The sequence below is a fragment of the Penicillium angulare genome (assembly GCF_028827245.1).
Source record: "Penicillium angulare strain IBT 27051 chromosome Unknown utg000001l_segment0_segment0, whole genome shotgun sequence".
Classification (NCBI taxonomy): domain Eukaryota; kingdom Fungi; phylum Ascomycota; class Eurotiomycetes; order Eurotiales; family Aspergillaceae; genus Penicillium; species Penicillium angulare.
Window position 1 is genome coordinate 244,965 of NW_026623160.1, and position 25,109 is coordinate 270,073.

General features: G+C 46.0%; 10 protein-coding genes across 10 annotated transcripts; 4 read left to right on the plus strand and 6 right to left on the minus strand.

Moving 5' to 3' along the window:
- Nucleotides 1-1,450: 1,450 nt before the first annotated feature.
- On the plus strand, nucleotides 1,451-2,042 carry N7478_000074 (NUDIX hydrolase; the record flags this gene model as incomplete). The annotated part of the gene is made up of 2 exons (XM_056916290.1): nucleotides 1,451-1,499; nucleotides 1,615-2,042. The coding sequence occupies 2 exons, from the start codon at nucleotides 1,451-1,453 to the stop codon at nucleotides 2,040-2,042; spliced, it is 477 nt and encodes a 158-aa protein (XP_056784170.1).
- Nucleotides 2,043-3,007: 965 nt separating this feature from the next.
- N7478_000075 (DNA-directed RNA polymerase II core subunit RPB3) lies at nucleotides 3,008-4,175 on the plus strand (the record flags this gene model as incomplete). The annotated part of the gene is made up of 3 exons (XM_056916291.1): nucleotides 3,008-3,067; nucleotides 3,137-3,702; nucleotides 3,788-4,175. 3 exons carry the CDS (start codon nucleotides 3,008-3,010, stop codon nucleotides 4,173-4,175), a joined length of 1,014 nt encoding a protein of 337 aa, XP_056784171.1.
- Nucleotides 4,176-7,232: 3,057 nt separating this feature from the next.
- N7478_000076 (uncharacterized protein) lies at nucleotides 7,233-8,934 on the minus strand (the record flags this gene model as incomplete). The annotated part of the gene is made up of 5 exons (XM_056916292.1): nucleotides 7,233-7,646; nucleotides 7,763-8,154; nucleotides 8,225-8,416; nucleotides 8,471-8,732; nucleotides 8,791-8,934. The coding sequence occupies 5 exons, from the start codon at nucleotides 8,932-8,934 to the stop codon at nucleotides 7,233-7,235; spliced, it is 1,404 nt and encodes a 467-aa protein (XP_056784172.1).
- A 1,635-nt stretch (nucleotides 8,935-10,569) lies between these two features.
- Nucleotides 10,570-11,549, minus strand: N7478_000077 (NmrA/HSCARG family protein; the record flags this gene model as incomplete). Its single annotated transcript, XM_056916293.1, has 2 exons — nucleotides 10,570-11,229; nucleotides 11,295-11,549. 2 exons carry the CDS (start codon nucleotides 11,547-11,549, stop codon nucleotides 10,570-10,572), a joined length of 915 nt encoding a protein of 304 aa, XP_056784173.1.
- A 1,161-nt stretch (nucleotides 11,550-12,710) lies between these two features.
- On the plus strand, nucleotides 12,711-13,934 carry N7478_000078 (fungal specific transcription factor domain-containing protein; the record flags this gene model as incomplete). Its single annotated transcript, XM_056916294.1, has 1 exon — nucleotides 12,711-13,934. The coding sequence occupies one exon, from the start codon at nucleotides 12,711-12,713 to the stop codon at nucleotides 13,932-13,934; it is 1,224 nt and encodes a 407-aa protein (XP_056784174.1).
- A 375-nt stretch (nucleotides 13,935-14,309) lies between these two features.
- Nucleotides 14,310-15,152, minus strand: cbpA (putative calcineurin binding protein; the record flags this gene model as incomplete). The annotated part of the gene is made up of 1 exon (XM_056916295.1): nucleotides 14,310-15,152. The coding sequence occupies one exon, from the start codon at nucleotides 15,150-15,152 to the stop codon at nucleotides 14,310-14,312; it is 843 nt and encodes a 280-aa protein (XP_056784175.1).
- Nucleotides 15,153-16,891: 1,739 nt separating this feature from the next.
- Nucleotides 16,892-17,725, minus strand: N7478_000080 (SDR family NAD(P)-dependent oxidoreductase; the record flags this gene model as incomplete). Its single annotated transcript, XM_056916296.1, has 2 exons — nucleotides 16,892-17,147; nucleotides 17,217-17,725. 2 exons carry the CDS (start codon nucleotides 17,723-17,725, stop codon nucleotides 16,892-16,894), a joined length of 765 nt encoding a protein of 254 aa, XP_056784176.1.
- Nucleotides 17,726-18,337: 612 nt separating this feature from the next.
- N7478_000081 (lignostilbene dioxygenase) lies at nucleotides 18,338-18,697 on the minus strand (the record flags this gene model as incomplete). The annotated part of the gene is made up of 1 exon (XM_056916297.1): nucleotides 18,338-18,697. The coding sequence occupies one exon, from the start codon at nucleotides 18,695-18,697 to the stop codon at nucleotides 18,338-18,340; it is 360 nt and encodes a 119-aa protein (XP_056784177.1).
- A 1,044-nt stretch (nucleotides 18,698-19,741) lies between these two features.
- Nucleotides 19,742-20,615, plus strand: grpE (mitochondrial nucleotide exchange factor MGE1; the record flags this gene model as incomplete). The annotated part of the gene is made up of 3 exons (XM_056916298.1): nucleotides 19,742-20,008; nucleotides 20,091-20,516; nucleotides 20,583-20,615. The coding sequence occupies 3 exons, from the start codon at nucleotides 19,742-19,744 to the stop codon at nucleotides 20,613-20,615; spliced, it is 726 nt and encodes a 241-aa protein (XP_056784178.1).
- A 515-nt stretch (nucleotides 20,616-21,130) lies between these two features.
- Nucleotides 21,131-22,687, minus strand: N7478_000083 (phenylalanine--tRNA ligase; the record flags this gene model as incomplete). Its single annotated transcript, XM_056916299.1, has 1 exon — nucleotides 21,131-22,687. The coding sequence occupies one exon, from the start codon at nucleotides 22,685-22,687 to the stop codon at nucleotides 21,131-21,133; it is 1,557 nt and encodes a 518-aa protein (XP_056784179.1).
- Nucleotides 22,688-25,109: the final 2,422 nt, after the last annotated feature.

Consider the following 25,109-nt stretch of genomic DNA (forward strand, 5'->3'; position numbering starts at 1 on the left):
CGTGTTCGGCGTCAACATCAGTGAGGTTTCATTAGTAGGTTTTTTGTCTTCCCAGTAATGATTAGGTAGGTAGGCTTCGGTTGGTTGGCGGTCCCCGCGGGAAGTAGAAATTGGTTGTCAGATGCAGGCAAACTGATCCAAGTGGATCAGTACAGGATTTGCTCTCATGAATGAAATGGAGTGGATGGGGATAAGAGGATGAATGAGTGTTGGTGATGTGGCCACACTTGTCTAGGTGTATGATATGGGTTGGTATGGTACAATTACAAGTTATCTGTACCAGGTACAGAACTGATTCTTGAGGCTCGGCTCTAGGCTCTAGATTGGAATTCTGGGTCACCTGGAATGATATGTAAGGCATCGTGCCCGGTTACCAGATGGGGGGGGGGGGATCTGTATCGAATCGCTCCGACTTTCCCAACACTCGGTACCGGAGTTTAGGGTCTCTCGTACCCGAAGACTGAAGTTTACTTAGGGCTTGAAGTGATGCTCCTATTTTTTGCACTTTGCACTTTGCACTTTGCAGTACTTTGAATACAGGATTGAGTCTTATAAGGGGATATAATCTAGGTATCGTGGGTTTATGGTAGATTACAAATTTCGTCTTCTATTTTAGTATTGTGAGCCCGTGAGCCCCGTGGGGGCACACACCATAGGGTCATGTGACCTGTATGGTATAGAAACCACAGAAAAGGGAAACAGGACAAAGAAGAAGTTAACAATGAGTCATGAAAGATACAGAGAATAATATATTCAATTTGCAAATAAACAATAAAAAACAACAAAGTCAACATTTAACATTTAACATCTAATATTTAAGTACTTTAATACTGTATGTAATGTCCGTACAGTTAGTCAGTTTCCGTGCGCCGCCGGTTCTGCCGTTCTGCCCCTCCATTTGCCCTTCATTTGCTCCGTCCATTTCCAACTTCTCCCTCCATTTTCCCTAAACTTCTGATCCACCATGCCTTGTATTTCTTCTCCTTGGTTTTCGCCCACTACGGGAATGAATGGGAAGACTTAATTCCTCTCCTCTCTTGACACCCTCTCTACTCCCCGCAATTCGACATCAAAAAGAAAGGAAATAAATTATTTTTTTAAAAAATTATATTTCCTTCCCCGACCGCCCTCAGAAACCGTTGTACACCCGCTTCATCTTGGGAAAAGCTTCCTGTCAACGTCTCCGTCTCCTCCGAGAAGGGCTCCGCGGGAGCTTCGAAGCTGATCAGCTACTTTCCCTCCCTTCTGACCTGGGTCATATTTCTTTCTCTGACCCCAATTCTTCAATCCTGCTGGTTATTTCATTCTTTAATTCTTCTATTTTCTTTTTTTCCCCTTCTCTCTTCTATTCCTTACACACCCGCCGGCGGTGTCTGGGAGAGAAAGAAAAAATACCCCCAACCCACTTCTTCCTCGGTTGACCAGATCGGGTAACTTTTGCGGTATTACAATGGCTCAAAATCGGACCATGGAAGCCCGAACAGGGCGAAAGAACCAACGTAAGTGTCATCTTAACATGTTTTATTTTCTTCTCTTGTCCTTTCATATTCGCCCCATATGTCCTTACCTCTCTGGGTAATTCGAACTGCATGCTAACATCCTATTGCGTCGCAGGGTATGGTTCCAAAGGTGAACGTCTAGTCGCCGGTGTCGTCCCCCTCTCCGCCGATAAAACCAAAGTCCTCATGATCCAATCTGCTGGACCTGGCGGTTGGGTCCTCCCCAAAGGTGGCTGGGAGACCGATGAAGCAACAGCTCAGCAAGCCGCCTGTCGTGAAGCCTGGGAGGAAGCTGGTGTCATCTGCAGCGTCCGCCGCGATCTGGGATTGATTCCCGACATGCGCCCTTCCAATGCTTTGACCCCCAGTGTGCCCAAGGCCTCATACCAGTTCTTCGAAGTAACAGTAGACAAGGAAGAAGCTGAATGGCCTGAAAAACACAAACGCCAGCGCAAATGGGTCAGCTATACCCAGGCGGCCACAGCGTTGGCAAATCGACCCGAACTGCTAGAAGCACTGAATCGCAGTTCGCTGCAGCGATAGTCACGGCTGCTCTGCTCGTACATATGTTTTGATACATCCTTTTTTTTCTTTTCTTCCTAATTGTTTCATACATGGAAACTCGGGTGAAGCTGTGATGGCTACATCCCGATGATGACTCGACATGACCCAGACCAAAAAAAGAGAGAGCGCGAGAAAAAAGATGGAGAAATCGGTGGCTTTGTCTGTTGCTTTTTTGATCCTATTCTATTCTCCTTTCTACTTGACCTTGCATCGCATATACTGCTGTCGCGGTTGGGCTTCTTTCACCCGACCCTTTTGTTTCCCGGCGTATTTAAGCCTCGGTTTTTGCTTTCCTGCTACCTGTCACCTCATAGACGATCTGCCCTTTTACCAGTACTAGGCTCGGAAGCAGTTGGAGGGCATACTTGCCTCACTCCTTTTTTTTTTTTTTTTTTTTTTTTTTTTTGCCCATGGTCAGATTAATAGGCGAGATATGTCCCTTATATCCCACTTATTGTAAGGATGTAAGGAAATGGAGAAACGTCTCGTCTCATCTTATTTCTCAATATCTGGATTTTTCCAGTATACCCAAGTCTACCGAGATTGCTAGCACTTGAATCTGATTCTGAACCATTGCTCTCCACCCAAACCTTCATCTAATTGAGCATTCTATTTTGTAAAAATTTAAGATAATCTCTGTAGTTTTCAAAGAGAAACTTCAAGAACGAGAACATAGCTGCAAATCTATGAAGTTGAATTCACCCATCTAGGCGGTTCCCAATTAGGAAAAGCGCCAAACTGCTGCTCCGAGAGCAAATCCGCGATCTTCACCAAATGAACACATCCAACCTCTCTACCTCCCCACATCTCTCGCATCTTTGTCCCGCAAGCTTGACAAATCGTCAATCCTCTTCTATCCGAATCTCCGTGCATGAACAGCAAATAAAACCTACCCTATACCCCAGTGGCGGCGACAAAACGCTGCCCGCATCAAAGTTACAAAGATGGATTATGACATGTTAGGCATGGAGGAGCCAACAGGCCCTCAAGTCACCGTCCGTGAGGTAAATCAAACCAAACTAAACCATCAAGAATCCCAAAATGAAACTAGTCCCAACTAACGCGCTAAACAGGCTGAACCCTACCGTGTCGACTTCCGCCTAAGCTCAGTCGACCTCGCCTTCGCGAATTCCCTTCGCCGCGCAATCCTCGCCGAAGTCCCCACCGTAGCGCTCGATCTAATTGAAATCGAAACAAACTCTTCCATCCTTCCCGATGAAATGCTTGCTCACCGTCTCGGTATGATCCCCCTAAACGCAAAGAATTGCGACCAGGATCTCGAATATACCCGAGACTGCGACTGCGAAGACCACTGTGTGCGTTGCAGTGTGACGTTGACATTGCATGCACGGTGCGGAAACGGTATTATGGCTGTTTATGCGCGCGATCTTATGATTCGTGGCGAGCGTGTTAACGATACAATTGGGGATCCTGTTATTACGGATCCTGAAGGAAAGGGACCGTTGATTTGCAAGTTGCGAAAGGGTCAGGAGATCAAGTTGAGTTGTCTTGCGAAGAAGGGGACGGCGAAGGAGCATGCGAAGTGGGCACCTACTTCTGCTGTGGGATTTGAGTATGATCCCAACAATAATATGCGTCATGTGGATTACTGGTATGAGGCGGATCCTGTCAAGGAGTGGTACGTATTTACATCTGCACTTCAGCTTGCTTGGTTGCTTGCTTGTTTCTTAGAAACTTTGAACTCTCACTAACTGCTTTATTAGGCCCATCTCAGAGAATGCCGCATGGGAGCCAGCCGCTGGCCCAGATCAACCCTTCGACTACGACGCCGAGCCAAACACCTTCTACGTCGACGTAGAAAGTATCGGAAACCTCGAACCAGACATGATCATCCAACAGGGCATCGTATGTCTCCAGCGCAAGCTAGCCACCACCGTCTCCGTACTCCAAGGCGAAGGCGAAGACGGCCAAGCCGGTCACCTGGAGGATCATGATATGATGGGCGGGGGTGACGCAGATGGCTACGAGCCACCAGAGGGTATAGACGGGAACTTGACATCGTATGGAAACGGCGGTGCCAGTGCATGGGGCGCCAGTGCGCAAACCCCGTACGGCGCCACGCCTTACGGACAAAGTGCATATGGATTTTAAAAGGTGTGGATACATACAAGGCAAGGGGACAAAGACAAGGACAAAATCAGATTGGATGGAGAGCATGTGTGCTGGAGTTTTCTCCTTTTTTTTTTTCTTTTCGATTCTTATTTACAATTTCTAGCTTGACCTTTATCTGGCGGGTTGGCGGCGTTATGGAGTTCCCAGATCGAGTAGGTCCGGGTTGCAGCTGATAATCAACCGGTTTTGAAACCGCCTTGTCCATACTTAAAATATTAAATAAAAAGCTTTTTTTGGATTCTCTCGTGCAACCCCTGCCTTACAAGGAAGAAACGAAGCTCCTTGAGGAACTCACAATTAACCACATGTCTATTATTGGTTGCATAGGTACTTGACCCATGGGAGTAATGGTTTACTTGGTACATGAGATGTACGTGAATCTCTTGAGAAAGACTACCTCGGAATATCCATCTTTCTCCCTGGTCCTTTTACTTAATCTATGAATTCGTCCATCCATCCCCATATGCACTTCGCAGTCCGCAGTCCGCCTACCTACCTTCATGAGCCTCTGGATATACAGCCACACAGTCTCCTAACTTAATACAACATCTTACTTTCAAGGTCAAGACAGAGGTAATCGGTCTCAAGACTTTTCTCTCATGTCCCCATTCAAACTTGAACAACTTGAAAATACGCTAGTGTAAATGACCACTTCGCTAATATCCACGTATCTCGTCATCTCCCAGAAGTCCCTCTTTGAAATATAAGTTAAAGCAACTTAGCCTATTAAAGAAGGTCAAATGGTTTTGATCTACAGCGCAGTTTTTATTCTATCTAACCTTGATGCTCTTCTAAGCTCCAATGGATCTTAGAGAAACAGAGGAGTATAATGATAACAAGGCCGGGCCCGGGTCGTGTCGAGGTCGCCTGCTGAAAGGCTTGGTTTATGGTATATGGCAATTCACCACCTTTCTTACTGAAGTCCTCAATGTGTAGAATCGACACCTTGCCTTCCGCAGGCATCGTCCCATGGAAGCAAGTGTCCGCATCAACGGCCGGCATCGCACCCTGGACCATTCGTACATGAGTGTTGGTCGTTACTCTACGGAGCATAGAATACAAGTTCTGGTGGAACTTGGTAGCTAGCCTTCATATGTTATAATCCCCGTGAGATCTGGCCTGGAAAGATCAGCGATCAGTTCAACGTTAACCGATACTACCTTCCTCTCCTGCGAAGCATGGTGGTCAACTCAAGGTTATGGTTACTTACGTACCTGATGCCAGTCAGACCTTCGTTCCTTCACTCTCAACAAACTCGAGAAGCAAATTAGCACTTACTCTCTACATAGTATCCATCTCATTAGCGAAACATCAAATCAAACCTGGTGATCCTCAGTGACTCGGAAGCTACTACTCATACCATCTCCTCATTCCTCCGAACGTCCGAATCCTCGATCAAGAAAATATGAATCACCTCCTTTCTCGTTTCTCCCCCGAACACCTTGACTCCCTCTCTTTATTCCTCTCCAGCCTCGGAAACGCCATATCCGACATCTACCCACTAAAAGTGATATCACGAAAGATATCCCGACAATGGTATCCCGATGAAACAACTCCACAGTGGAAAAGGACATCGAGTCCGGCCCCCCGGGCTCGATCTCGACCGAGAGCTCCTGTCCAGCCTCGAATGGTATGATTAACACGCTACGGACTCTATTCCGAGGAGACTATCAGCTACAACCCACCCACAGGTCATAAGTCACAACAGCGAACAAAACAGAGCTGGAAGGCGACACCCTCCCGCTGTACGATTCGCATCATTCTAACGCGAATCAAGATATTTCATACATGAAAGCTTTCATCGATGGATTTTTTTCTCCTCATATCTGTCTCGGGTACGGACTTCGATTACACACAGATAGACCTTGAGTCCTCAGAGTGTCGGGGCTTGCGCGTGGTTTAGCTCCTTCCTGGATCAGGAGGCGGCCACCGTGCCGGTGACCGGGTTCTGAACCGGTTCTTTCTGTTTTACATTTAATTATTATCAATATGATGATTGCTAAGTCCGATTTCCAATTGAGAAGAAATCGATTCTAACTTTTCTTGAACTTTATTAAGACATCCGTTATCAAACTAGGGCCTGGATTTACAATTTCCGTATCTTGGAAACTTTGAGCCAAGTCATGGATCCCTCAAGCCCCCAGTTGAAATTAGTCCTCGGGGGTAGAGCACTTAGATAGTTTAAGATAATGGTGACATACTAGAGTAGGCATCTTGAAATTTGTACTGCCAATGTTGCATGTAGCTACTTTGTGTTTTGTGACATGTACAGAAATTTAGACCAGAAAATGAAATTGAGAATATGTAGTATTTGCTCTGCTCAACCTCAAACCAAAATACAACTATTTGAGCCACGAATCCCCTTCATGATGAACTTGAAATCGACCCTCCCAGCATTTGGGAAGGCATCGGAATCTCCCATGATAATCTGGCGCAATTTGCCCTAGATACACAGAATAATCTCCTTAATTTATTCATCGCAATGAGCTGCTTGCTGACGATACTCAAACTGTGCGAAATCCTTCAAATACTTCACAGTGTGAGATGTCTGGATTGGACGGATTATACCGTGAGGCACTTTACCGGTCGATTCATTGCATTTTTTTCTTAGAGCATGACATTCGGTGGGAGTTTTATTCTACGGTGTGATTTCTTGGGTATGGGCATCTTTGCGAGTGTATTCAAGGGACAATGTAGATGATCTCGAGTAGTTGAATGATAGTCGATTATCTTTAGAATTGGGATTTGGATAATTATTTGTATGAAGCCGACAGAACACATGATCACATCATGATACACCTATTTGGAATTCTGGATAATTTTCTCAATCCTCTACGAAATCTCTCCATAGCAAAAATATCAATTCAATCGTCCTTCCATACCAGCACTCGAGGCTATTATTAATCGAGAGCCCGATTACATTACAACTAAACCTCGACACAAATATGCTATCAATCTTTATATTCTTCGATCTTGAATCTAGAGAGATATAGCTAAAACGCTCAAAGTAAGCAAGTCGTGATATACAGCCTCAATCTACGAGGCGGAGTTATCGGCGCAAGACCACGCAGCCGACCCCCCAGATGCTTTATAATCATCAATGATAGAAACAACCGACCCATATGTACCAGCAATCATGAGGAAGGTTCCAGAAACAAGAACAAAACCACACCAAGCAACCATCGCAGTCCACTTCCAGTTCCTATTAGGTCGACTCCAGTTGTCATACAGCCACATTCCAGCCATGGGATGGAAACACATAGGTGTGCCGAGCAACGCACCCACTAGAGAGACAAGATCGCTGAATACTGGGATAGCGCTAGCAATAATGTATGCGGCGAGGGATACACCAAAGGTACATCCTAGCCAGACGCCCCAGTGGATCATGGTGTTAGCGACCAAATGGCGAGATCCTTGGAGGATACGGACGAAAATGTATTTTCCGGTAATCTATGTCATGATTAGTATCAATACGTCTATAGTCGGGTGCTTTCGGGGTATTTGGGTTTGTAGCATGGGAAAGTTTGAATGAGCCATTGGAAAGGGGCTGGGGAGGGCATGCTTACGTGCACAAAGAGCAATGTGCTGGCGATTAAACCGGGAAGCGCAAAGCCGTAGCTGACTTTCTTCACGGTCTTTCCGGCAGATCCGAGGGCAGGCGATGAAACGTAAGATCCACAGTAATAATAGATAACAACACCGACTACGATGTAAAAGCAAGTAACGACGCTCTGGCAAAGGAAAAGGGCTCGGTTGTACTGTCGGGGGTTACGCATCTCGGAAGCGATGGAGAAGAAGGCAGGGGTACCAGCATACGCAAATACAATCGTAGTTACTGCTGAAATGGCCTTGGAAAATGAGCCGTTGTTGACGATTTTGTAGTCGGAGACCCAGACGCCGGTTGTTGGCGCAGAGGCAGGGCGATCTTCGATACCAACGGCAACGGTAACAATGAGAACTAGAAACGAACACCAGGTTAGTATAGTCACTAGGGTTGTCAGGTTTTTGGAGTGCTTGGTCAAACTCACTTGATGTGAGAATACAGCTCAATCCAACCCAGGCGATCCATGAGATACGCCCTAATGTCTGGATACTGCCTAGGACGAATGCTACGACGAATGCGACAGCGACATAGACAGCTGTGCAGACAGCATGGTCTGAGACGGCATTCAAGCCAATTGAGATACCGAGCATTCCAGAGCCGGCAGTGAACATCCACCCTGGATATTGTTAGCGAGGAAAATTTCAGCCATAATGACTCTCAACCAACTCACAAAGAACAAAGGCAGTTCCCATAATAATTCTTCCTGCCTTGCCCAGCAGCATTTCGCCCACATCGTCGATTCCGTAGACCTCGCGATGGCGAATCTTAAAAACACCAATAATATAATCGGACCATGTTGTGATGGTAGCAATGGCGATGAGGACTATCACACCAGGAACAATACCGAGGGCATCGAAGGCGACCGGAATCGAAAGGACACCGAGACCGATTTGTGTTTTCATCATGAGAACGGCTGTACCAAGCCATCCTACCTGTTGAACTGTTAGTCAAGATCCGTGAAAGTATTGTGTGACAATCAAATCTCCATACATTACGGTAATTGGGACCATCTTCTGTGATCTCTCCAAAGACAGCATCATGGGCATAGGCGTCGGTGACCTGTCCGACCTGTCCGACATTTGAAGGCGTCGGTGACAAGGACTCCCCCTTCTCTGTTTTCTCAGGGATTGACATCTTTTAAAATATAGACATATAGGTATAAACAAGAATGGAGTAAATCACCGGAAGTTCCAATGTTAGGGTTACATTTTGATTTGGGACTGGGGAATGGGGCAATATTTAAACCCTTCTACCAAAGCATGTAGACTGGGTAGTTTCCGGCTAGTGGCGGCCCCAAGACTTACAGTCCTTACCTAAGGTTACGGCGTGGCTTGTTTGGCTTGTTATCTCTGGGCCAAGACTTCCGAGTCCTCAGGGGTTTCCTGCCTATCTTAACACTACGAAACGACTCCACAGTGCATAGATAAGAGAGATAACCTAACTAGTCATTATGCGCGTATTTGATCTGATCATCGCCTTGGAGTTGTTTACTTCGACCTCTTTCACCTCTATCTTACACCTTTTTTTTTTTTCTTCATGAATTATAATCTAGCGGTCTGCAATAAATGATACCCACCGACGGACCCAGTACCACCCCAGACTCTTGGCAGATCGCTGCCTTTCCCCCGCAAATGAACCGCATCTTAGTACGAACAAATCCACTTTTCTAAGTGCGGGGAGGACCCCAAATTACGTCGTTCATCCCCTAAAATCCCGCACAGCAACAGCAGAACTCCACTGCATACGACTCCAATCCAGCTTCTCATGATGCACGGCTTATCTGAATCACCCTAGTCCTATCTCGGAATCCTGCCGTGGTAGACCACATACCACATGTCCTGCATACACAATTGACCGCCGGCGCCTGCCTACTGGAGAAGCTTGCCTGATACAAAATACACTACGATATGACAGAAACTTTGATTCAGCCACATGGCGGGATTCCGATTTAAGCATGCAGTTCCTACGAATAGCGATACATAGCGATGTCGATAACATTATGTTATGACTATGTCTCATCTTATGACTCTTCCCGTGCCCAAGATCGGCGAGATTCCGTTAGCTCGGCTGAATGTACTCCCATGGGGCGGAGAACATGTAGCTCGCATATCCGCAACCCAGGCAATGAAAAAAAGAAAAAAAACATGAAATCATCCCAGGCGCAAGCAGGGCCTCTTAATGATCTGTGTTGACCGGGTACCCCCCCGGTATCGGGCGTCTGATCCGTGAACCGAAGCCTTCACCAATCACCCCAGAGTCTTAGACGGGCATCGGCCCGGGCAGGGCGCACCGGTCAGCCCCTGAATTCAAATCGATGATGTTGGAGTTTTAAGCTCCCGCAGTAGGTAGAAAAAGAAAAGAAAATAGCGCATTAATCCCTGCCCTATTCCTTCCACCTCCCAATCCGGGAGGCTTAGTGTGGCGGAAACTTTCATTCGAATGTCAGGACACCTATTGGTTTGCCCAGATCTTGCTGCAAGTAATTTCCTAAGCCTCATCGGCGAATTTGCCACAAATTATCCCTCCAGGACTAGGGGTCATCCCCTAAATAGAAGAATTCTGAAACTCCAATCTACATTCCTTCTTTCCGCTGAACTTAAATAATTTGGTGACCGGGTAGCTTCCCGGAAAGTCTAGCCCATTTCGATAGAATGTAGTACCTATTATCAAATCGAAAATATACCATTACTTAATTGCTAAATTAATTAATTGATATTCTTTTAGTACAATAGTACAATATGAACGCCCGACAGAAACTTGAACATGAAATCATCTCGTCGCAAACCCACTCTCAGTCTCCAACCATGTCCCAAAATCCCTCAATCCAGGATTCATCTTCTTCAAAGTGGCAACATCAGCACTAAACCCCTTGTCATGAAACCAATTGAACATTTTCCCAAAATCTCCCAAAACCCACAACATAATAGTACAAAGCCAGCCAAAAGTCAAGGGTACATCCTGGCCAGTTTTCGCCTTGAAAATCTTCTGCATTTCTTGGAATGTGAGCTCATCACCAACCAACGAGAGCGCTCTATTTTTCCATTCATCAGGTCTCAAAAACGCCTGAGCTGCAAACCACCCAATATCCGACGTAGATATAACCTGTAAGGGCTTATCCTTTACGACATTTTTCCAAGTTGTAGCGAAGAACTTTCCCAGAAAATCCGGCGTCAGGTTTTCAAGGAATGCAACAGGGCGCAGGATTGTCCATGCCATATCCGTGCCCTTCGCTTTCTCAATGAGGTGATGCTCGATATGATGCTTGCTAGTGAAGTGGGGAATATCGGTAGGGGTATCGTATGAGGCATCTCCACCTCGATCAACAGATGAGTAGACGAAGAATTTGACGTTGTTTTCCAGCGCAGCGTCAACTAGCGTTTTGCCTTGGCGCATTTCTACTTCCTGGACGGATGCAGTAGGCGACGGAACCTAAAGATTTAGAATTGAATTAATCCCTTTTCTATGTTATCAATTTTTGAGTGAATATGTCTTACCTGAACACTGAACACGCCCCAGATCGGCTGTTTTGTCGCATTTTTGGCATTGGCGAAAATCGCCTTCGGGTCGTCAAGGTTTCCCTGAACGAGTTGGATTTTAGGCGACTTTCCCTTGAGTTTCTGGGCACTGTTCGAGGCGGAGTCTCGAGTCAGTGCTAGAATCTCCACATCCGCGTTCTCTTCAAGGAGTTTGTCAATTAGACTACCGCCTTGCTTGCCAGTGGCACCTGTAACGAGAATAACTTTCGCCATGGTCGTATGAAGTTGGTATAGAATAGTAAAAGATGACAGAGAAATAATTGATCTGATTATCCAAAGTACAGAAGATACTTTCCTTCTTATATAGTTCACATTTCGTGTTCAAATTTCAAGAATTTCCAACTTTGATGAACCGAAGACGCGAGGCTTCATAATCTGCGTCATTATTCATAATCGTCGGGGTTGAGTTCAATCCCGAGAAAGTGGGTCTGACCCGATCTGATCTGCGCCCGGATAGGCTAACGTTCACCTTGCAGACCAACAACTTCACTGCTTACAATTTGCCTCCTTACATTATTTCCAGGGGATTTCCAAGGTTACGAATTTCATCCATGATATTCTCCAGATGATCTAGAAAAAGTTCAATTTACAAACTTGCGATTTGACACATGCTATGCCCAAGGTCTCTCGGCATGGTGATGGTGACATGAATGCCTCGTCAGCCTCAACAGAGCGACAAAAGCGTAGTTGCATCCCATGCAATGAAAGGAAAATCAGATGTAATAAGGCAAATCCATGTGGTGCATGTTGCAAATCAGGTGATGAATGCTTATTTCCACCTCCTCAGCGAGCACCGAGGACACTGAATCGTCCCCCAGTCCCTGAATTACTTGCTCGTTTGCGAGAACTAGAAAATGAGGTTGAGGTGCTTCGTTCTGCGAGGTTCGCGGTCGATGCTTACGACCTGGAGCCTTTTCAGGACACAACCGGCGTGAATATTTCTGTTTCCGCGCCTGAAGCTGACCCAGGCCGACACAATCATGATGCGCCTCAAGTATGAAACCGCTATCAATCCATATCTTCGCCTGGTACTCATGAAATCCAACGTCACTATAGATCAATAAAGAGCAGGTAATGAACAACGCCAATTCAAAAATAATAAACTCGAGTCCATCGGGATTTTTCGACTTCCACACTCCCGACAAAACCTGGTCTCGCGCTTCCTTTCATCGCGACTACTTACAACATTCACAAATCACAAATTTATGGAAAATATACCTCACACAAGTCGCCCCAGTGATCGCCATAATACACAAACCTCATCTCTCCAAGATATTCATCGATGCATCAAATACTAGCTCCGAGTCCACACTGTCACTTGAAACTCATGAAGAAGCCCTCTTCCTCTCCGCCTGCTTCGCATCAATAATCAGCATGACACCTTCTCAATGCCATTTAAGCCTCGGTCACGAATACAAAACAGCTCGCCAAAACTTCGAAACAGCAGTAACCTCAGCCCTAAACCAAGCCAAACTCATCACATCCCAAAACACAAGCACCCTCCAAGCCGGGGTACTATATCTTCTCAGTTCTCGTCTAGACGGTGATTCACGACGAATCTGGGCCGAATCTTCAATTCTAATTCGAGTAGCTCAGAGCCAAAATCTTCATCGCGACGGGAAAAAGCTAGGATTTTCTCCATTTGAATGCGAAATGAGAAGAAGGCTCTGGTGGCATATATGTATTTTGGATATGCTTGTTTCGGAAGATCAGGATGTACCACGACAAATTCATCCGAATACATTCGATACTGCAGTTCCGAGTAATATTGACGATGATGATCTGGGCCCAGATATGAAGGAAATTACGGCTGAGAGGGACAACTTTACAAACATCACACTTTGTATTATTACAGCTCATTTTATAAGAGGATTACACTGGTTACGGGATTTCCAAGATGGTAATGACACAATACCACTGGAACTTGAACAAAGGAAAGAGATTGTCAAAACGCTAGGAAGAGATATGGAAGAACAATATCTCAACCAATTCGATTTGAATATTCCAATTCAATGGATGACAGCCACCATCTCCCGACTCCATCTATCAAGAGCATGGCTATTCATTCATCTGACGCCAAACCCGTCCGGCGAAACTGAAAGGCTCGAACCACTGGCAACAGACTCAGACTCAGACTCACCACATACCCTCAATGAGTTTCTGTTTCGTACCGGCGTTGAGATTCTAGAATTCGTACACCTTCTCCAAACAAATACATTCATCACAGGCTGGAGCTGGTTATGGAAGAGTTATCGGGAGTGGCACGCGATGGCATATGTTATTTCTGAGCTTTGCCATCGTCCGCTAGATTCAGAATCGAATCATGCGTGGGAAATGGTTACGAAGATGTATGATCGGTGGCGAGGCGGGGCTACTACTATGGATAGTGAGATGGCGAAACCTTTGGGTCGGTTAATGCGGCGTGCTGTTGAAGCAAGGGCTGCTAAGATGGGAAATACTTCGGGTTCCTTGTCTGGTATATCGGATGCCAGACTCGGAGGAGTGGGAATGGAAGCTGATACTGATACTGACACTGACACCGTTTCTCGGTCTGGCTTATTTCCAGGGTTATCATATGATCTTGACTGGAGTCATTGAACTTTTGGGTCTAAATAAGAATTCACACATTCATGTATATCAATATTGGTTGATACTATTATGCTATTCAATATTTTTATATCGATACTTTCAGAAAGGTTTGACAGGATTACAGACTTGAAAGAAATGAATGACGATAACACCGTGCTGAGCCGGCGCAAATGATTATGCGAGACATATATAATATCTAGTACAAGTAGAGTGAATTGTATTATCCACTTTTGAACATGAACCGAACCAAGGCAATAAAAGAAACAAGTATGACCCCATAACCACGCGATGCAGATGATAGAATGATGCCCCAGCGCCAAACTGTAAGAACCACCGAATAAGGTGAAGACAAAGAAGAAAAAAAGAAACAATCGTAGAAGGCAATCACATCAGCTCAACAGGAGGCCTCGAGGTCTTAGGCGGCATCTTCTTCACCGATTCCATTTCAATAGGACTCATATCGGCATCGGCATCCATATCCACATCCTCATCATCATCACCCATAATACTAACATCCTCAACCATAACAGCGGGCAGATTAGGACTATGCCCATGGTCTTCAGGGTGATAAATGACCGTACTGCTCCGACTGCGCTGCGTCCCCATAAGCGGCCAGCTAGGCGTCCTCTTCCCCTCAGAGATAGAAGTAGGCGTCGCCGCATCAACACTCATAGGCTCCGGTTGATCAGCGCCAGTCCTCAGCATTGAAAGCGCATGCGCAAGATCACTCGCATGCGCCTCCTTATTAGGGGGATCCTCATTGCGCATCATCCATCCATGCGGCGGGCTAGGAGGCGGAGAGATAAAGAACATCTTATCTGCCTGTGGAGCCTGTAGGAGCTTCGGTCCCTCTTCTTGCAGGGGAGTATTTTCTCCGAAATAGATTCTTGGCATGACATGGTTGAGGAGGGAGGTGCCTTCTAGTGTCTTTCGGACTGTGAGAGCGTCTGTTGCGGAGAGGAAAGAGCAGACGATTCGTCGGAGAGAAGGGAGTGGGGAGAAAGAGTTCAAAGGCGCGATTGCGGTGATTTGGTTGCGGATGTTGTCTAGGGAGGAGGGTTGGAAGAGGATGAGGTTGTTTAGTTCGGTGATTAGGAGAGTGTTTGAGGGGGGCGATGGGAGGTTGAGTGGGATGTTGGCAAGGTCGATTGATAGTGAAGGTTTGGATCGCGATTTCGATTTCGCGGCTTGGACTGGGGAGCCGGGGATAGAGTTTGGAGGAGACATTGTGTGAAGCATCTTTGTGTATGTAGATGTAGATGCGTTGAAGGTGCAAGTGGTGGAATGTACTTGAGAGGCAAAAGTGGTGGTGTTGATAAGCAGATAAGGGGGCTGTTTATTGCCACCAGATGAGATGCTTAATACTTAAGATGAGAGAAGCTTGGAATAAAGCAAAGACAATGCAGGGACCAAAGTATTCTTATTTATCCCTCTTTAACTCCGCACCTGGCATGTTTTAAATTTTAATCCAAATTTTTTGGCGTATTCTGCACAGCCCAATCCACGCAAACGTCCTAAGCCCATTTGTTTCGCCTCCACCAGAGCTCCGCCCCTCTGGACCACGATCTACCGCGCAACCAAACTTATGCAGTCTGGGGCGAATCCCCCTTCCGCTCCGCCTCAGTATTAGTCTTAGTCTTAGCGTCCTAGTGCTAGTGTCGCCCTCGGCATCCGGCATCACCGACTTGTCCGGTATACAGCCCAGATTATTATATTATTCTGCCTACGGAGTACACATTGCGGAGGCTTGGCTCTTAGCCTCTTCCCCGGGCAGTGTAGAACCCCATAATCTAACGATTAACAATCAGACTTAACCAGGATGAGAAATTAGCTGCGACCGGTGCTACGAAGCTCTAAACTGCCGGGTAATCTCAACTGTACAATAAGTTAATGCACTGCCAGTTTATTGATATCCCAATGCGGAAAATTGGATCGCCTCCCCACTCACACACACACACGCTCTCTCTCTCACACACACACAAAACCTAATCATGGTCTAAAGCATGACGTTGGATTATGGCAATGGTCGAATTCACTGACAATCTCAATTCCGCGTACATCCGTTGCTAGGAGGAACAAGGCGACCGTCTGCCTAGCTAGGTCTATTCAGAACTTGAGTCCACATTCACATCTCCAAATAGGAGACAATTAATATATAGCAATACAATGCCGATCATTATCAATAGCCCGGATGGTCTAGTCGTATGATTCTCGCTTTGGGTTGTCCTAATTGCGAGAGGTCCCCGGTTCAATTCCGGGTTCGGGCCTTCTTTTTTTTTCTTTTTTTCCTTTTTTCTTTTTTTTCCTTTTCCTTGGTGGCAAGGTGTCATCATCATTATGCGGAATACGATGATTCTAAAGTTGCTACGGGCGGGGCCAGCAAAGAACCTCCAGGCTTTGTCGCTTTGTTACCATGGGGCCTATGATTCCTGAAGATACCCGATGCGCAACCAGCCACGTTTCAATCAACAATGCTGAAACGATGCGAGGTTTCGCCACAATCCATAGATAAAAGATCCATAATCGGGCTCGTATAATCTATGCGTGTAGATATTAACAATGCCACATTTACGAGGGGTTATGAAGATAATTTACATTGACAGCTGCCTTGCCTTTCAACCCCTTTTACTAGTAGTCCGTAGGCTAACGGATATTTGAAACGAACCCTTTTGGATTCGCATCGCTTTAACCCCCAACCTCCCTTCTTTTACGAGTATACGGGGCGCTCAGCATGTTGGTTCTCTGCAGGTCACTGCCAGCGATATCTCCATATTTATTATTGCCTACTATTAAAAGGACAATTAGCGATATGAAACATGAAACATCCTGTAGATTTGATCGGGGATCTACAAAGACATACTCCATGTCAAAGGACATTTACAATAGACCTTCTGTTGTGTTCGAAATCTGATACTATTTCAAGTTTAGACAAACTCATCCTTTAGACAGTAAAAAACTACTCGGTCTCAATCTATGAACAAGCCACCCGACGCAATAAGATGCACACCATTAACCCAGCGCGCCCTTTCTTCACAAAGAAACCCAACCGCATAAGCAATCTCGTCAGGCTGTCCCATACGTGGCCCAACAGGCGTCTGATCAATAATAGGCTGCAAGATCTTCATCTGTTCCTCACCAGCAGCCGCAAAGCCTTCCGTCATAGTTGGACCAGGCGAGACTGAATTAACAGTACATCCATATTTCGGAGGAAGTTCCTTTGCCCTAGAAAAAAACCAAATCAGCCTCATGAACCAGAACCAAGTAAAGCAATACAATATATATATCACGAACCAACACTTCGTAAACGAATCCACCATCCCCTTAGTCCCAGCATAAATAGTCTGATTAGGTGGTGGCCCTCTCGCAGAAATACTCGCAATATTAACAATTCTCCCAATGCCTTTCGTAATATGTGGCAGCACAGCCTGCGTCATCAAAAAGGTTCCACGCCCATTGATATTAACAAGAAGATCCCAGTCTTCAAGCGTTTGTTCCTCGAACGGCTTGTTCACAGCCAACGCAACACAATTGACCAGAATATCGACCCGATTCCATTTTGCCAGTGCAGCATCTACTAGCTTTTGAGGCGATGGGATCTGAGACATATCGCCTTCCACTGCTATAGATGGAGATAGGCATGATGATACTACTGCGTCGGCTTCGTGCTTGAGCTTGTCGAATGGGTAGTTGACTACTGTGTTTGCGCCTCGGGAGGATAATTCTCGTACGATTGCTGCGCCGATGCCGGAGGATGAACCTGTGACGATGGCTACTTTTCCGGATAGGGTTTGGGAGGTCATGGTGATTGTTGATTTGATTTGATGGAGGCGTTTTTTTGCTGTTGATGGGCTGTCTTTTCTCATGGATGAATAGAAGTCTGCAAATAATACTCGATGAGCTCTGAGTTTCCTGGGGTTACGAGGCAAAGCTATCTCTTAAGGCTTTAGACTGTCTGTTGTCGAGAAATGCGGGCATCTTCATCATCCATAATTCAACCCCACATCCCGAACTATGGACTGGATTTCTCCTGGCGGTTTTTGGTTGCCCTTTCCTGATTAGTGCTCATTGACTCGCCGCTTTTGCTCACTGAGTAGAGCTGAGCACGCCTATTAATTGGTTAATAGATTCAGCTACATATAATCTAACCAAATGGCCCACTTAAAAGCGGCAACGATCCCTACGTTCTTCGGCCCTTTGTATACCGCCCCGCGCCAAGTTATATCTGTTATTTCCAGCAAGACAAAAAAATCTCATGTCATCTTTATAAATGGCTTGAGGCCCTGGAGTCCTAGACCTGCGTTGTCCTATAATCTCTTGAACTCCGATTTCTCTATCGTTCCTACAGAGTCTTTTTTCTTCTTCTTTTTTTCCCCTCGAGCTATTCAGATCTCTAAACTAGCATTCCCGTAGAGTTAATGCGTCTGGAGCATATCGCTGCTATCGACCCAGTTGCCATGGAGGCCTTGGCGGAGCCGTACTGGCAATTTTATGATTGCCCGAGCCTTTTCAAAATCATGAAGATCAAGAAGATGCAACTCACTGCTCATAGAATCGTAGTTGTTGATCAACGCCAGCAGGTAGCCATCACCCTCCATATCAGAGCCCGCCCTAGGAATAAACACGGGCTCCTGAACCAAATGAGTCTTTCCGGGGAAGTATACCTCGCTCTTGCTCGTGCTAAGATCAAGGTGTGTAAGCGCATTGTAAAGCGGGTAGCCACCGCCAAGCCGAGGGCCGAGAGCTTGGAAGTCAGTTCCGAGAGATGGATTCATAAGATTGAAGAAGCAGTGCTGATGTTTCTGCGTGCAGAAACGATCATCGATCCTGTAGAATTCGCTGTTGCCGGAGTGTAAAATCCTCTGGTTCAGGAAGTCTGTCGATCTTTGAGTGGGGATCGATTGTGAACCGACTCAGATGGGATGCAATCGTGTACTAATATTCCCGGCATGTATAACGGTAGCTCATTGGCTGAGCTTAAATTAATAATCCAAAACGGATGGATAGTTAGCTGATAGGGGTATTAGCTGATAGGGGTATTGGCTGATTTGTATGAAGCCAATTAAGCTATTTCTCTTTGATCTGATGTGCACATAGAAGCCCTATTATATTAGTAAAAGCGGAAGTGTATAGCGAGAGGGGTGCCCCAGGGGTGCATCGAGCTGCTCTATCCATCTGATTTTTGAATTGTTTGAGTGCAAAATGTGATATTTTGTCTGTGATTCGGCCGAATAAAGTTGTATAGTTGATGGTGAATATAAGGCTATTCATCTTCTGTTTGCCCGGCTGAAATGCCATGGTCCGAAGTTGACCATCTATACCATGGCAAATGCGGGACCAAAGGGTTAAAATATCACATTCTGATGTCTTAATATAACGTTTAATAAAGGCATGAAAGCCCTTCAACCTATGATAGGTTCATGGAGGGGTTGCACGTGATTAAAACGTGATTAAAGTTATTACATAAACAGTTTGCGGTGTGTGTAGCCAAAACTGCGGTGTGTATAGCATTGCCCTGATCGGATCAGGGCGCTCAGGGGCATGCTCAGTTTTACTCAGCGAGCAAAAAGCAGCGAGGACTGAGCACTATTTCGGAAAAAGAAAGTCAAGAAGTGGGAGTGGAAATCTAGTACGTAGGAAGGCAAGCATACTTACTTCGGGCCAGCAATTTAATTTTCCCGCGGTCAGGTGATTCTCAATCAAATTTGCCCGATAATCGCATCGGAGCAACTTAAGCAGTCAACTAAACATCTTGATTCTACCTTTAGTTTTCCCTTCTTCTTTTTTCTTCAATTAATTCCCATTCCCCTCCCCTCACAATGTTCCAACAAACTCTCAGAAAAGCCGCCCGGTCGGCTCTCGCAGCTTCCCCTTCCACATCTGCATTTGCTCTCCGCCGCACATCACAGTTGCAAACACGTCTGCCCGCTGCCGTGCGGCCATTTGCTCCCCGACCTTCCTCCCGATTCTATTCCACCGAGAACAAAGAAACTTCTAAGGAATCTGAGGCGTCCGAAAACACTGAGGCCCAGGACCCCGTCCAGAAGAAGCTCGAGGAGCAGGAGAAGCAGATCATTGAGTTGAAGGTACGTACATCGCATCGCATCTGCAGCTTAGTCTTAGTTCCCCAAATAGCTGCATATACTAATGCTCTTTTCTTCTTCACAGGATAAATACCTCCGCTCCGTCGCCGATGCCCGTAACATTCAAGAACGCGCTAAGCGCGATCAAGACAGTGCCCGAAACTTCGCTATTCAGCGCTTCGCCAAGGATCTCCTGGAGAGCATTGACAACTTCGACCGCGCGCTGCTGGCCGTGCCCGTGGAACAGCTCAATGCCGAGCAAACCGAGGAGAACAAGGCTCTCCACGACCTTGTCGCAGGTCTCAAGATGACCGATCACATTCTCATGAATACCCTCCAGAAGCACGGTCTTGAGCGCTTCGATCCCAGCGAGCTGGTTGAGGGTGCGGCACAGAAGTTCGATCCCAACCTTCACGAGGCTGTCTTCATGGCTCCTTCGACTGAATTGAAGGATGGTGAAGTCATGTACACCCAGAGCAAGGGTTTCCGTCTGAACGGACGTACTATCCGGGTATGTTTTACCGATTACTGAATTGAGATGAGATGACATGTGCTAATTTTTTTCTTTTTCTTGCAGGCTGCCAAGGTCGGTGTTGTTAAGAATGCCTAAATCCTCCCTCTACTATAATTTTTCTCCCTTCTGTGTTCTTTTCTTTTCTCTCTGTACCATATATCATACGTTATGACCACGATAGGGATTGGCATTTGGATTCTGCTGGCTGTTGAGTTCGGAAAACTTGTACTATCTTGATATCTGCTCCTCTTGGATCTGTATGATACACGCACTTGTTGCATGCGACTGAAGGCGTCTGGATTGTCTCGTGTTCGGGTGGTTTGTCCCTTGTTTTCGCGCAATCTTTGTCCCTGATAACTCTCTCCTCACCTTTTTGTATAATACATCAACCTCTAGAGGCCATGGTTTCGCCTCAATCGCTAAAATTCGCTTCATACATGTTGGAATACCAATAATAAATCACATCTAGCATATGTAATATGATTCAAAAGCCAAAGTTCCATGTTACAGAATCTGAAGAGGAAAGGATAGTAGCCCGTGGGAGATTGATATAGTACATATTTTTGATAGTATAAACAAGAATTAGTATGGTACAATGGTATAGACATCGATCACCTCAACTCGACACCCAAATCCTCAACAAGCTTAGTCCGAACCTTCTCATGCATCTCATTGGTCTCCTCATTCGTCAAGGTTCGCTCCAAGCTACGGTAGTTAATACGATAGCACATACTCTTACGAGCAGTCTTGGGATGCGTGAACTCATCAATGCACGAAACATCCTCAACAAGATCAGCACCAATTCCACGAACCAATTCCATGACATCGTTCTCATGGAAAGGAACACCTCCACCAGCAGCACTGCTACCCCCCGTCACAGCAGCAGGAGGCAGCCAGAAAGCCACATCCTTATAACAAGAAGGATGCTTAGAGAAAGGCTCAAAGCGAGTAATTGTGCCAGCGCGGAACTGCGAACGGAATCGCTCATCACGAGACCAAAACAGCCGGATATCAGGAATATTGAATAGAAGCATAGCAATACGCTCAATGCCCAATCCAAACGCCCAACCAACTCTATTCGGCACGTCGGAATTGATCAAAAGATCCTGCTTGATGACTCCACATCCAAGAATCTCAAGCCAGTCACCCTGCCAGAAGACTTCGAGCTCCCACGAGGGACTAGTGAAGGGGAAGTATGCCTCAACCCAGCGCACCTTCAATGGCTCAGGCTCCTCGCCGCCAGAGACAGCAGCAGCCTTGTTCGCTTCCGTGAATATCTTAATAACCATTCGTTCTAGTGACCGTTTAAGGTGTGCCGCGATGGCCTCAACCTCCTCTTCACTATGATGCTCAGCCTGCAGCGGGTTCCGCTGAGCGTGGATAGTAGGGTTGGGATCCTCAACAACCACATCGTGAGCCGGGATCAGTTCAAGATCCGCCCTGATCTTCGCAGCAGTCTCAGCAGATGCTGCAAGGGGATTAGTATCCGGTCTTTTCCAGAGCATCGCGCCCTCCATCTGATGGAAAACCGGGTAGTGACTGCGATCAATAGCATCGCGACGGTAAACATCAGCGATAACAGTGTATCCAACCTCCTCAGGACAAGTCGTCTCATTCCGGTTTAACCGCTGGAAATACGCCTGCTGATGCGCGCTTGTATGGGTACGCAGCACCGTCTTGTCATTGACATAATAAGTATCCGTGCGACTGCGACCCGGGTGATCTTGCGGGAACCCAAGAACATCGAAATTCTGATGAGTAGTGACGACGGGATTCTTCTCGAAATGGTTTCCGAATACCGGGGCGGGGAACTGGCTTTCAATGAGCTTGCGAGTGATTGCTAGAGGGTGGTTTTCGTCGAGGTAAAGGCGTCGGCCGACATGGGAGAGAATCTGATCGGTCGTATTGGTCCATTGGTTTGGAGGATAGGTTTCGTCTTCGATCTTGAGATTCGATTTAGTTTGCGGTGACTGTTTGGCTTGGGTCGATGATTGGGTGTTGGCGTTGTCTGATGCGCGGAGAGCTGGTGTTGAGCTCCAATTTCTTGAGACGGTTGGGATGGTCTGGAGGGAATAGACTCGAGGGATTGGGAGTCTGGGACGGGATACAGCAATGGACCATCTGCCACTGCTGGCACGCAGGGCTCGTCCTGTGGCAAGTAATCTCATTGCTAATAGGGAAGGCTTTCCGCTGTCGGTCGTGCTTTCCTTCCTTGTAGCTCCGGACTTTCTAAAAACATCTCCGGATCGGCAAAATAAGTCGCCGAAGTATTCCGATAATCTCTTTCCTTGCTGGCCTTCATGCTTCAATAATATCTTCTTCTTTTTTGGTGTTTTCTTATTCGAGTGTATCAGATCAGAATCATGCCCTGTACCTACTAGTAAGTAATAATGACTTCAAGTTGGGACCTTGTACAGCACTATGTAGTCCTACATACTGTAGTGGGAAAAGCCGCCATCCAATCAGGAATGGTCTATACGGTCGCGGAGATTGATGTTATCCCCATTTTTTCTTGCATATTATATAGCTACGTGTTGCGAGTAGTTTCAAATAATATACTCCTTATATTTGTTAGATAGCGTAACTGCCAGGAAGCAGTGTGCGTGAATACAATAATATTGCTATGAGGAAGGAAAGGTTGCAGGTAGCAACTATTCCCGATTCCCCCATCTTATCCTTGCCTAGTCACAGGTTTCTAGCCTAACAACTTAGTAACCATTACAATATAACACCATATATATCCTCGGGCCTGGGCCCGTTATATAAGCCTTATAAACTTCTTAACTATAGTTATAAAACAAAGCTACTATAATAACGGGGACGCGCAGGTTTAGACCAATCAGATATAAAGCTCTGCATATTCGTTCGATGATTATTCCTTTGGAATATTGTTACGGCATACATGCATGTTGATATTCGAACGGACAAGGTAAAGACCTGGTGCGTACCTCTTAGTTGGTGCATGGGACTCTCCGTCACTGAATTCAGTCATGTCTGGCTCGCGAAGGAAGAACCTAGTGATACAGAAAGGCAGCCCACGAATTTTTCACATCTCGTTCATCTAGCATGACGGTGCCCTTGTCCGCGATAACAAACTCGCTCATAGTCGCCGGCACATCATTAGTAATTAATGACTTGACGCCCGAGGAGATCGACTAAGTAATAAGCTTAAAGGTATTTAACCAGTTCCGAGAAGAACGCAGGATCGACGCCATTCATACTGGTTGTTAGCCCTTAGCGAAATTCATAGACTTAAATCTCGCCGCTAGCTGTCAGCTTGAAGATATGGCCATGGATCTCTGCCAGATTGATATCTTTAATACTAGTAGGCTAGGTCCAGCATCCCCGAACTAATCTAAGGAGCGTTCCAAGCATAATTTTGTCTTCCTTAATTTGAAAATGCCCGTGGAGGAGGTGGAGTCCAAATACACTCTGTACGTTAAGACTTCTGAAAAGACAGGTAAGCTTCTGAAGGTAAATCCTCCACACTTGTAGCTGGTCTCCATCGTCCGGGAGAAGATTATTACTGTTTCGGCAAGGTCAACACAAGGCCAATTTAATCGCAAGTCACCAAGATTAACATACGCTCGCGATAGCTGTACAATGACCTCGATAGCAGTAAGAACATAAGGCCAGGGATAACGATAGGAGTAGTTACAACAACTGCCATAATAGAAATCAGCTTGGAAAGAAGTTTTTGGTTAGGAATGCAACAGTTGATGGAGCGAGGGTAGAATAGATATTCTCAGGATAAAGAAGCGATATATAGTCTTTAAGTATTCATTTGGCGCTCATACCCTCATCAAGGTTTCAATAAAGTATAAGCGAGGCAAAGCCCTCGCTTCCTTAATGCTCGACCCACTTGTCCTATAACCTTCCGAATCTCAGCATGACGGCGAAGCTGCAGGTGGCGTAGCCGCCGGTATAACTGGGTTCTCAGAAAAAGGATGACCATTTCACCAACAATAGCTACTTTCAGAGCATGAAAAGGTCAAAACTGTCAATTACCATTGGATCATAGCACAGACCCAACGTGAAACCCCGTGCATTAGCGCTAGGCTGTGTCACGGTTCTCTCACTAGAAAAATCTATACTCAGAGTTTCTGACCGGCTAATATGCGCACTGCTTTGAATCGAGCGCTTCGGTTCCCGATATTGAACAATGTAATATATGTACACTGCGCTCGCTTAATAAGAGTCTATCTCTCGAAGCACGATCTCAGTATTATCAATAAAACCCCACGCATTTTTCAGGTCGTCACCAAGTTCTCCTGCCAATGCCTGGCCCACGGCATGACTGAGATCTGCAGTTCCTGCATATGCGTCCCCAAAGGGAAGATCTTCCCATTGCTGAGATTTTGGTGGTACTTTTCTATTATAATCGGCAAATTCTTGTGCCATTCGACCGAATGCACAACAAAGAGGTCAACATCAAAGTCATTGACATTAATGACTGTTTTTCCTTTGTGCGCGCGCCCCTCGAGTGCCATTGTTCAAACTACTTTATACGTAGGCTAGCAGTATTTGATAACGTTGGCCCGATGGAATTTGGATATGTAGATGCAACCCGTGGACCGATCATTTTCACCA